Source organism: Scyliorhinus torazame, chromosome 18, assembly GCF_047496885.1.
Source record: "Scyliorhinus torazame isolate Kashiwa2021f chromosome 18, sScyTor2.1, whole genome shotgun sequence".
In the NCBI taxonomy this organism is placed as follows: domain Eukaryota; kingdom Metazoa; phylum Chordata; class Chondrichthyes; order Carcharhiniformes; family Scyliorhinidae; genus Scyliorhinus; species Scyliorhinus torazame.
Window position 1 is genome coordinate 82,920,809 of NC_092724.1, and position 13,097 is coordinate 82,933,905.

General features: G+C 44.3%; 1 protein-coding gene across 1 annotated transcript in view; it reads right to left on the reverse strand.

Annotated features, from left to right (window-relative positions):
• Positions 1–13,097, reverse strand: part of unc13d (unc-13 homolog D (C. elegans)) — a 653,595-nt gene that overhangs the window by 40,253 nt on the left and 600,245 nt on the right. The window contains exon 19 of the mRNA XM_072481965.1: positions 7,331–7,461. Coding sequence (XP_072338066.1) covers positions 7,331–7,461 — 131 coding nt within the window. The remainder of the gene's footprint in view (positions 1–7,330; positions 7,462–13,097) is intronic.

Genomic DNA, 13,097 nt, shown 5'->3' on the forward strand with positions numbered 1-13,097 from the left:
CAGATGCTAATGGGTAGACGACTTTGCGCCACATAACCACATTACCTAAGTTAACCATTCCAGATATGGATAATCAAGAGATACACAAATGTATCACATCAAAGAAAAAGAAGCAAAAAGAGGACTATGATAAACGATCCAAACCTCTGTCTGAACTAAAAGAAGGTGACTTTGTACGAATTGAGAATCCTGGAGGATGGCACCACGTCACAAAAGTTCTGAGACAAGTCGCATCAAGGAGAGTTCTCTCAGTGAGCCAGAGAAGACACAGCCAGGGTGAGACACAGCTAAGAGTGAGTTTGGGAATTTTAAGCTAGGTGGGAACTCGAAGCTTGGGGGGTTGGGGGGGGGGGGGGGAGGAGGAGGTGCTTTTTATCCTTGGTAAGTGACTGGTAAGTAGTTTTTCTGTTTTCTTTTCATTGGTATATATATATTTTTTTGGAATTGTAGCTGTTGAAGTTAACCAAAGGTTTAAGACATGGCAGGAGGTCCCAGACCCGTGTCATGCTCCTTGTGTGCGATGTGGGAGCTCAGGGACACGTCCACTGTCCCTGGCTCCTTCACGTGCAAGAAGTGTGTCCAGATGCAGCTCCTGTTAGACCGCTTGACGGCTCTTGATAGAATTTACAGTGCAGAAGGAGACCATTTGGCCCGTCGAGTCTGCACTGGCTCTTGGAAAGAGCACCCTACCCAAGGTCAACACCTCCACTCTATCCCCATAACCCAGTAACCCCACTCAACACTAAGGGCAATTTTGGACACTAAGGGCAATTTATCATGGCCAATCCACCTAACCTGCACATCTTTGGACTGTGGGAGGAAACCGGAGCACACGGAGGAAACCCACACAGACACGGGGAGGATGTGCAGGCTCCGCACAGACAGTGACCCAAGCCGGATTCGAACCTGGGACCCTGGAGCTGTGAAGCAATTCTGCTATCCACAATGCTACAGTGCTGCCCCGATTGAGCTGCGGATGGACTCACTTTGGAGCATCCGCGATGCTGAGGACGTCGTGGATAGCACGTTTAGTGAGTTGGTCACGCCACAGGTGAAAGTTACTGAGGGAGATAGAAAATGGGTGACCAAAAGACAGAGCAAGAGTAGGAAGGCAGTGCAGGTGTCCCCTGCAAAACATTTATACCGCTTTGGATACTGTTGAGGGAGATAGCTCACCAGGGGAAGGCAGCAGCAGCCAGGTTCATGGCACCGTGGCTGGCTCCGCTGTGCAGCAGGGTAGGAAGAAGAATGGCAGGGCTATAGTGATAGGGGACTCAATCGTAAGGGGAATAGACAGGCGGTTTTGCGGATGCAATCAAGACTCCAGGATGGTATGTTGCCCCCCTGGTGCAAGGGTCAAGGATGTCTCGGAGTGGCTGCAGGACATTCTGGGGGGGGGGGGGGGGGGGAAACAGTCAGCTGTCTTGGTTCACATAGGCACCAGCAATATAGGTAAAAAACGGGATGAGGTCCTACAAGCTGAATTCAGGGAGTTAGGAGTTAAAGTAAAAAGTAGGACCTCAAAGATAGTAATCTCAGGATTGCTACCAGTGCCACGAGCTAGTCAGAGTAGGAATGTCAGGATAGATAGGATGAATGCGTGGCTCGAGAGATGGTGCAAGAGAGAGGGATTCAAATTCCTGGAACACTGGAACCGGTTCTGGGGGAGGTGGGACCAGTACAAACCGGATGGTCTGCACCTGGGCAGGACTGGAACTGATGTCCTGGGGGGGGGGGGGGGTTGCTAGAGCTGTTGGGGAGGGTTTAAACTAATGTGGCAGGGGGATGGGAGCCAATGCAGGAAGTCAGAAGGTAATAAAACAGGGACAGAAACATAAGGCAATATGGGGGAAAGTGTAAGGTAGAGGAGCCATAGTCAAAAATCAAAAAGGGCGACAGTACAAGTTACAGTGACTGAGGGGAGCTCAATGAATAGGCCCAGTAATACTAAAAGGAATAAAATGGGAAGTAAAAACATAAATGGGAAGCGACGCAGCAGTTTGTTACATGAAGATAGAACATAGAACAATACAGCGCAGTACAGGCCCTTCGGCCCAAGATATGGGTTCAACGACAAGGAAAATTAGGAGAAACGTTATGAGAAAATATAACTTAGGAGAGATTACTGATCAAGGTGTTAAAATTCAAAACAGAGGTATAAAAGCCAACATAAGTGTACTTTACCTGAATGCTCGTAGTATTCAGAATAAGGTAAATGAGTTGATGGCGCAAATCATCGTGAATGACTATAATTTAGTGGTCATGACTGAAACATGATTAAAGGATGGTCACGACTGGGAGTTAAATATCCAAGGGTATCAAACTATTCGGAAGGACAGAGTGGATGGGAAGGGAGGTGATGTAACTCTGTTATTTAAGGATGACATCCGGGTAATAGTAAGGGATGACATCGGTGCTATGGAGGATAAGGTTGAATCCATTTGGGTGGAAATCGGGAATAGTAAGGTGAAAAAGTCACTGATAGGAGTATCTATAGGCTACCAAATAGTAACATTATGGTGGGGCAGGCAATAAACAAAAATAACTGATGCATGTAGAAATGGTACAGCAGTTATCATGGGGGATTTTAATCTACATGTAGATCGGTTTAACCAGGATGGTCAAGGCAGCCTTGAGGAGGAGTTATAGAATGTATCCGCGATAGTTTCCTAGAACAGTATGTAATGGAACCTACGAGGGAACAAGCGGTCCTAGATCTGGTCCTGTGTAATGAGACAGGATTGATTAATGATCTCATAGTTAAGGATCCTCTCGGAAGAAGCGATCACAATATGGTGGGATTTAAAATACAGATGGAGGGTGAGAAGGTAAAACAAACACTAGTGTTTTGTGCTTAAACAAAGGAGATTCCAATGGGATGAGACAAGAGCTAGCTAAGGTAGACTGGGAGCAAAGACTTCATGGTGAAACAGTTGAGGAACAGTGGAGAACCTTCCAAGCGATTTTTCACAGTGCTCAGCAAAGGTTTAGACCAACAAAAAGGACGGTAGAAAGAGGGAAAATCGACCGTGGATATCTAAGGAAATAAGGGAGAGTATCAAATTGAAGGAAAAATCATACAAAGTGGCAAAGATTAGTGGGAGACTAGAGGACTGGGAAATCTTGAGGAGGCAACAGAAAGCTACTAAAAAAGCATAAAGAAGATAGATTATGAGAGTAAACTTGCTCAGAATATAAAAACAGATAGTAAAAGTTTCTACAAATATATAAAACAAAAAAGAGTGGCTAAGGTAAAGAGGATGAGAAGGGAGATTTAATAATGGGAGATGAGGAAATGGCTGAGGAACTGATCAGGTTTTTTGGGTCGGTCTTCACACTGGAAGACACAAATAACATGCCAGTGACTGATAGAAAACAGGATATGACAGGTCAGGACCTTGAGATGATTGTTATCACTAAGGAGGTAGTGATGGGCAAGCTAATGGGGCTAAAGGTAGACAAGTCTCCTGGACCTGATGGAATGCATCCCAGAGTGCTAAAAGAGATGGCTAGGGAAATTGCAAATGCACTAGTGATAATTTACCAAAATTCACTAGACTCTGGGATGGTCCCGGCAGATTGGAAATTAGCAAACGTGACACCACTGTTTAAAAAAGGAGGTAGGCAGGAAGCGGGTAATTATAGGCCAGTGAGCTTAACTTCGGTAGTAGGGAAGATGCTGAAATCTATCATCAAGGAAGAAATAGCGAGGCATCTGGATGGAAATTGTCCCATTGGGCAGACGCAGCATGGGTTCATAAAGGGCAGGCCGTGCCTAACTAATTTAGTTGAATTTGTTTGAGGACATTACCAGAGCGGTAGATAACGGGGAGCCAATGGATGTGGTATATCTGGATTTCCAGAACGCCTCTGACAAGGTGCCACACAAAAGGTTGTTGCATAAGATATGGATGCATGGCATTAAGGGGAAAGTAGTAGCATGGATAGAGGATTGGTTAATTAATAGAAAGCAAAGAGTGGGGATTAATGGGTGTTTCTCTGGTTGGCAATCAGTAGCTAGTGGTATCCCTCAGGGATCAGTGTTGGGCCCACAATTGTTCACAATTTACATAAATGATTTGGAGTTGGGGACCAAGGGCAATGTGTCCAAGTTTGCAGACGACACTAAGATGAGTGGTAAATACCGGAAGTGTGCAGAGTGACTTGGATAGGTTAAGTGAATGGGCGAGGATCTGGCAGATGGAATACAATGTTGACAAATGTGAGGTTATCTTCACCCGTACCGGCCTCCCCGAACAGGCGCCGGAATGTGGCGACTAGGGGCTTTTCACAGTAACTTCATTGAAGCCTTCTTGTGACCATAAGCAATTATTAGGGGCTGCTTTAGCACACTGGGCTAAATCGCTGGCTTTGAAAGCAGACCAAGGCAGGCCAGCAGCACGGTTCAATTCCCATACCAATTTCCCGAACAGGCTCCGGAATGTGGCGACTAGGGGCTTTTTACAGTAACTTCATTTGAAGCCTACTTGTGACAATAAGCGATTTTCATTTTTTTCATCCATTTTGGTAGGAATAACAGCAAAAGGGATTATTATTTAAATGATAAAATATTAAAACATGCTGCTGTGCAGAGAGACCTGGGTGTGCTCGTGCATGAGTCGCAAAAAGTTGGTTTACAGGTGCAACAGATGATTAAGACGGCAAATGGAATGTTGCCCTTCATTGCTAGAGGGATGGAGTCTAACACTAGGGAGGTTATGCTGCAATTGTATAAGGTGTTAGTGAGGCCACATCTGGAGTATTGTGTTCAGTTTTGGTCTCCTTACCTGAGAAAGGACGTACTGGCACTGGAGGGTGTGCAGAGGAGATTCACTAGGTTAATCCCAGAGTTGAAGGGGTTGGATTACAAGGAGAGGTTGAGTAGACTGGGACTGTACTCGTTGGAATTTAGAAGGATGCGGGGGGGATCTTATAGAAACATATAAAATTATGAAGGGAATAACAAAGAACAAAGAAATGTACAGCACAGGAACAGGCCCTTCGGCCCTCCAAGCCCGTGCCGACCATGCTGCCCGAATAGATAGGATAGATGCGGGCAGGTTGTTTCCACTGGCGGGTGAAAGCAGAACTTGGCGGCATAGCCTCAAAATAAGGGGAAGTAGATTTAGTTCTGAGTTTAGGAGGAACATCTTCACCCAAAGGGTTGTGAATCTATGTAATTCCTTGCCCAGTGAAGCAGTTGAGGCTCCTTCATTAAATGTTTTTAAGATAAAGATAGATAGTTTTTTGAAGAATAAAGGGATTAAGGGTTATGGTGTTCGGGCCGGAGAGTGGAGCTGAGTCCACAAAAGATCAGCCATGATCTAATTGAATGACGGAGCAGGCTCGAGGGGCCATATGGCCTACTCCTGCTCCTAGTTCTTATGTTCTTAGTCAATACTGAACAAGGATCTCTGTTCAGAAGAAACAGAACAGGCAGCACGGTAGCATATTGATTAGCACAATTGCTTCACAGTTCCAGGGTCCCAGGTTCGATTCCCGGCTTGGATCACTGTCTGTGTGGAGTCTGCACGTTCTCCCCGTGTGTGAGTGGGTTTCCTCCGGGTGCTCCGGTTTCCTTCCACAGTCCAAAGATGTGCGGGTTAGGTGGATTGGCCTAACTAAATTGCCCTTAGTGTCCATAATTGCCCTTAGTGTTGGGTGGGGTTACTGCGATAGGGTGGAAGTCTGCGGTTGGGTAGGGTGCTCTTTCCAAAAGCCGGTGCAGACTCGATGGGCCAAAAGGCCTCCTTCTGCACTGTAAATTCTATGAAGAGCACTATTGTGCATCAACCTCAGAATGTTATTGATCCAGTTAACATCTTCAAGGACATTGACTTTCCTCATCCTTACTTGATACAGATACAATAGGAAGATGTGGCACAGCAATTGAATACCTTGAAGACACTGTTAAGAAGATCCACAAGAAGAAGACCGCCTGAAAGACTTAATTTGTGATGACTGTATAATTAATCATTTTATCATCTAAATGATATTTCAGCTATTTACAAAGTATAATAATTTTCTTTTACAAAGAAAGGGGATGTGGTATTAACATAACTGTAAGAACTTCAAGGGTTAATTGAAGTGTCTAGAGTAGCCACTAGAGGGAGCTACAGTTACAAGCATAAGGCAGTGATGTTAAGCCTTGTGCGAGAGTGTGTGTAGGAGATAGCTAGAGAGAGTCACAAGTACAAATAAAGAGAGTGAAAGCAGATCATAGATTATATCAGTATTAAGATTAACTTTCTGGAGTGTAGTTTAAATGTTAATAATCAATGGCACTCTTTAGGAGTATGTGTCGAGTCAAAAGTAGAAGTATTGATACATTTATAGCTTTGTTTAAGTTCAAGTTATTTTGTGGTCTTTGTGAACACTACGCCAACCATCCTGAAATAAGCAATACAAAGAACACCACAGTAGTGTGATGTACATGTGTTGGAAATTTACTGTACGAGTACTGCGAATAAGCATGTGTTGCTGGTACATACTTTGTGACTAGCAATTGTTATGGGTCAGGGTTTAATAACTGCAAAATATATTATGTAGTCCACCTGACCTATAACTTTTTATTGAATTTGGCTAGGATGAGTACAAGAGCCTGCCTTTCAGGTGTTATTCAACAGACTTCTTAGGCACTTTTAATCAAAAAAACAAGCTTTATTCTAAGAACTTAGTTAACATTTGTATAAACACACACAGCAAGAATGTTTATCAATTGCAAACATAAATACCCCACGCAACTACAGTAATCTATGTATAACCCTTAATGAATTCCCCCTTAAGTATTCCAATTCAATAACAAAATCCAAGTAAAACCAGAAACCCCTTTTCAAAGGCATGGCCCAGCAGACGGCATTCTCACTGATATAAGACTGTTGTTATTGATACTCTGTTCCCCTTTTCAAACAGCAGATTTGAATTCCTTCCAGAAAGCAATTATCTCAGAGCCACAGCCCAGCTCCACCCACACAAGACATTACTGAAGCCATGTGATAAGACAAAACCCTGTGCCATGTGATAAAGCCATGTCCCTTTCTTAAAGGGACACGCCCATGTGTCCCTTAAAGTGGAGCTGAGTCCACAGAAGATCAGCCATGATCTCATTGAATGGCGGAGCAGGCTCAAGGAGCCAGATGGCCTACTCCTGCTCCTAGTTCTTGTTCTTATGACACAATGTACATGTGTCAAGAGTAGGCTGCAAATACATGTGAATTAATACACTACCTGAATGTGTAGATTTGGATTGCTAGATACTGCACGAGTATATGTGAGTTGCTAGTATCCTCTGTGAGTATATAATGTGCCAGAGGCACACTGTTGTACTTACTCTGGTAATAGGTAAATCCGTTGATGTTGTAGCTGTTTCAGTTTCTGGTAGAGCTGGAATAGACCCTCAACTGTTGCCTTGGACTTGCCACCTCTAATATTTGCCACTTGTTCCTGGAGATCTTCAGCAACCTGGTTATAAGTAGATGATATTCACAATTCATTAAGGAAGCACAACTTCATATTTTGTGTGAATTCACTTCACTTTTGTCTGCTTTTCCCCTGAGGTACTGACCCTTGTTAAGAGATTGTTTTAGGAAATTAAGTAACTTCCAAACCTAAGAGACCATTGTTCACTAGTGAGCCTAGGTGAAATGTCAGAAAGGTATTCAACCATGGGCCAGACAGACAGGTCCACGGACTTCACTTATGCCCACAGATCAAGCTTCAGCAATAATGACCAGGAGTGGGCAGCCTGCCTGATTCTATTTCCTCTCCATTATCTGGGATGCTGAAGCTGGTTGTGGTGACTTCACTTGCTTCATCTGAGATCAGTCAGCTGAGCACCCTGAATTTTTTGGTATGTATGGTTTAATACAACAGCAAGCAATGGTTTTTGACCTTGTAAAATGAAAAGATCATTACAACCCCTCAAACATGTTGCACCATTCAATTTGAACATGATTAATCAGTATCTCAACTGTCTTCACCTGCTTTGGTTCTGTAACCCTTAACACCCTTACCTTTTCCTGTGCTGTATTGCACTTTGTTCTTTACCTAACAAACATCTGTCAGTTTTAACATTTTAAATTGACCCCCAGCCACAACAGCTTTCAGGGTAGAAGGTTCTAGATATTTCTATAAAGAAGTGCTTCCTGATACCATCCCGGAACAAACTAGTTGTAATAAGGTCATGCCACCTTGTTCTGGACTGCTTTGATGGTGCAAATAATTTCTCTCTATCTACCTTATCAACTCTTTTAAACACCTTAATTAGATCAGCACTTAATCTTCTGTATACGAGGCAATGCAAAGATACACTATCCAATGTTTTTTCTGGTGCATATGCAAATCCATCAACCATTGGGGAACTGCTATCATCACATACTGATATAAAAATATTGAGTCCATTAATAAATAGTCCTTAAAAATGCTGCATAATTATTTCATCATTTTGTCATGAACCTTGCTGATTGGAATTCTACCTATATGTTTCGAGCTGAAAATAACTTTTGTGATGAATCAGAGGTTTGGCATTCCTAGTGGAGGGCCATTCTCTGGGAAATCATTGTCAGGAAATTATATTGGGAGCAGTGCCTGTCAGTTCTGACTCATATTGGTTAAGCTTTTGTTCCCTTCCTGAAGAGAAAGGTTTAGGGTTAGGTTTCAGAAGTAAACTGTTCCAGTCACAGCTCTTCCAGCACTGTTTAACCATGGGAATAACCCTTTACACCATCTTTCTAAGGAAGTCACTGATTTGGAATCTTAGAGCGTATGTCTGCATCTCCACAGCACAGACCTTTTTGCAGAACAATAAGATGCCTTTAACCCACTCGACAGGTGTCAGCACTTTTGCCTCTGAGCCAGAGAACTCACCCCAAAGACTTGAGTATATAATCAAGCTGAGAGTTCAGGGGTGGGAATAGCAGCAGTTCTGATATCAGTCTTTCAATCCTCCTTGTATGTGGGAGTAGTGCCAGAGAATATGAGGACACCTGCCCCAAAAAAGAGGAGGATAAAACTGGCAATCACATGCCATCCAACCTAACATCATTGGTGGGAAATCTACTCGAAACCATTGTAATTAATTTTTTACCCAGAGGAACGGAAGTTAATCAGGGACCTGTTTGATTAAAGGCAAATCATGATTAAGTTCTTTGATATTAGAGAAAGTTAATGAAGGTACTGCAGGAGATGTTGGAAAAATTTCTAAGTGCCATTTTGGGCGCAATTAGCATCATTTTTATCATACAAACAACAAAAGAAAAACAAACAAAGAAGCAAAGCAAAAACGATCCCACCTATAGCCTGAAACATCAACTTGCAAATTCCAAATATAAGTTAAAAAACAGAAACAGAAAAAACAAACCAAACCACCCTGTGTTCATTGACAACAATTTCCCGAAAGTGCATGATAAACAAACCTCATGAATTGTAGAACCCCTCCTTCGCATCCCTTAGCTCAAGTTTCACCTTCTCCAGGGACAAGAATTCCAACAGGTCCCCCTGCCACAACGAGGCACAGGGCAGAGAAGCTGACATCCACCCCAGCAGGACCTGCCTACGAGAAATCAGCGAGGTGAAGGCTAAAACATCTACCCTCGTACCCGCCTGCAACTTGGGCCGGTCCGACACCCTAAAAATGGCTTTGAGGTATAACACCCCGAGATGATATTTAAAACCTCCCTCCAATACCTTTCCAGCTTCGGGCAGGACCAAAACATATGTTCATGGTTTGTGGGTCCCCCCCACATCACTCACAGACATCCTCCACCCCCTCAAAGAGCCGGCTCATCCTTGCTTTTGTGAGGTGGGCCTGAAACACGACCTTCAATTGTATCAGCCCCAACCTCGCGCATGAGTTGAGGCATTCACCCTTCGCAGCACCTTGCACCATTGACCTTCTATTACCTTCCCCAATTCTTCCTCCCATTTGGCCCTAATCCCCTCCATGGATACTCAATCCTCCTCCAGAATCTTCCCATAAATCACCGACACTACCTCCTTCTCCAACTTCCCTGCCGACAGTACCTCCTCCAACAACGAGGGGGCTAGCGCTATCAGAAAAGTCGGAAACCCCTTCCTCGCAAAGTCTCGCTCTTCCAGGTACCTGTACCCTTCCTCCTGTGCCAACCCGTACTTCTCACTGAGATATACAGCAGTAAATAAAACGAGGAACAAAGAAAAGTACAGCACAGGTACAGGCCCTTCGGCCCTCCAAGCCTGCGCCGACCATGCTGCCCATCTGAACTAAAATCTTCTACACTTCTGGGGTCCGTATCCCTCTACTCCCATCCTATTCATGTATTTATCAAGATGCCCCTTAAACGTCACTATCGTCCCTGCTTCCACCACCTCCTCCGGCAGCGAGTTCCAGGCACCGACTACCCTCTGTGAAAAACCTTACCTCCTATATGTCCTCTAAACCTTGCCCCTCGCACCTTAAACCTATGCCCCCGAGTAATTGGCCCCTCTACCCTGGGAAAAGGTCTCTGACTATCCACTCTGTCTGTGCCCCTCATAAATTTGTAGATCTCTATCAGGTCGCCCCTCAACCTCCTTCGTTCCAGTGAAAACAAACCAAGTTTATTCAACCTCTCCTCATAGCTAATGCCTTCCATAGAACATAGAACGATACAGCGCAGTACAGGCCCTTCGGCCCACGATGCTGCACCGACATGGGAAGTCAAAAAACAAAAGCCATCTAACCTACACTATGCCATTATCATCCATATACTTATCCAATAAACTTTTAAATGCCCTCAATGTTGGCGAGTTCACTACTGTTGCAGGTAGGGCATTCCACGGCCTCACCACTCTTTGCGTAAAGAACCTACCTCTGACCTCTGTCCCATATCTATTACCCCTCAGTTTAAGGCTATGTCCCCTTGTGCTAGCCATTTCCATCCGCGGGAGAAGGCTCTCACTGTCCACCCTATCTAACCCTCTGATCATTTTGTATGCCTCTATTAAGTCTCCTCTTAACCTTCTTCTCTCTAACGAAAACAACCTCAAGTCCATCAGCCTTTCCTCATAGGATTTTCCCTCCATACCAGGCAACATCCTGGTAAATCTCCTCTGCACCCGTTCCAAAGCTTCCACGTCCTTCCTATAATGAGGTGACCAAAACTGTATGCAATACTCCAAATGCTGCTGTACCAGAGTTTTGTAGGCAGTTTACCTAGGCAGTTTTGTAGGTAGTTTACCAGGCAACATCCTGGTAAATCTCTTCTGCACCCTCTTTAAAGCTTCCACATCCTTCTGGTAGTGTGGCAACCAGAATTGAACACGATACTCCAAGTGTGGCCAACTAAGGTTCTATACAGCTGCAACATGACTTGCCAATTTTAATACTCAATGCCCCGGCCAATGAAGACAAGCATGACATATGCCTTCTTGACTACCTTCTCCACCTGTGTTGTCCCTTTCAGTGACCTGTCAGTGTACAGGTCCACACATGTACACCAAGGTCTCTCTGACTGTCAATACTCTTGAGGGTTCTACCTTTCACTGTATATTCCCTACCTGTATCAGACCTTCCAAAATGCATTACCTCACATTTGTCCAGATTAAACTCCATCTGCCATAAGGCCATAAGACATAGGAGCGGAAGTAAGGCCATTCGGCCCATCGAGTCCAATCCACCATTCAATCATGGCTGATTTCAACTCCATTTACCCGCTCTCTCTCCATAGCCCTTAATTCCACGAGAAATCAAGAATTTATCAACTTCTGTCTTAAAGACACTCAACGTCCCGGCCTCCACCGCCCTCTGTGGCAATGAATTCCACAGACCCACCACTCTCTGGCTGAAGAAATTTCTCCTCATCTCTGTTCTAAAGTGACTCCCTTTTATTCTAAGGCTGTGCCCCCGGGTCCTAGTCTCCCCTGTTAATGGAAACAACTTCCCTACGTCCACCTATCTAAGCCATTGATTATCTTGTAAGATTCTATTAGATCTCCCCTCAACCTCCTAAACTCCAATGAATATAATCCCAGGATCCTCAGACGTTCATCGTATGTTAGGCCTACCATTCCTGGGATCATCTGTGTGAATCTCCGCTGGACCCGCTCCAGTGCCAGTATGACCTTCCTGGGGTGTGGGGCCCAAAATTGCTCACAGTATTCTAAATGGGGCCTAACTAATGCTTTATAAAGCTTCAGAAGTACATCCCTGCTTTTATATTCCAAGCCTCTTGAGATGAATGACAACATTGCATTTGCTTTCTTAATTACGGACTCAACCTGCAAGTTTACCTTTAGAGAATCCTGGACTAGGACTCCCAAGTCCCTTTGCACTTCGGCATTATGAATTTTGTCACTGTTTAGAAAATAGTCCATGCCTCTATTCTTTTTTCCAAAGTGCAAGACCTCGCACTTGCCCACGTTGAATTTCATCAGCCATTTTTTGGACCACTCTCCTAAACTGTCTAAATCTTTCTGCAGTCTCCCCACCTCCTCCATACTACCTGCCCCTCCACCTATCTTTGTATCATTGGCAAACTTAGCCAGAATGCCCCCAGTCCCGTCATATAGATCGTTAATATATAAAGAGAACAGCTGTGGCCCCAACACTGAACCCTGCAGGACACCACTCGTCACCGGTTGCCATTCCGAAAAAGAACCTTTGATCCCAACTCTCTGCCTTCTGCCTGACAGCCAATCGTCAATCCATGTTAGTACCTTGCCTCGAATACCATGGGCCCTTATTTTACTCAGCAGTCTCCCGTGAGGCACCTTATCAAAGGCCTTTTGGAAGTCAAGATAGATAACATCCATTGGCTCTCCTTGGTCTAACCTATTTGTTATCTCTTCAAAGAACTCTAACAGGTTTGTCAGACCTCCCCTTACTAAATCCATGCTGACTTGTCCTAATCCGACCCTGCACTTCCAATAATTTAGAAATCTCATCCTTAACAATGGATTCTAGAATCTTGCCAACAACCGAGGTTAGGCTAATTGGCCTATAATTTTCCATCTTTTTCCTTGTTCCCTTCTTGAACAGGGGGGTTACAACAGCGATTTTCCAATCCTCTGGGGCTTTCCCTGACTCCAGTGTCTTTTGAAAGATCATAACTAACGCCTCCACTATTTCTTCAGCTATCTCC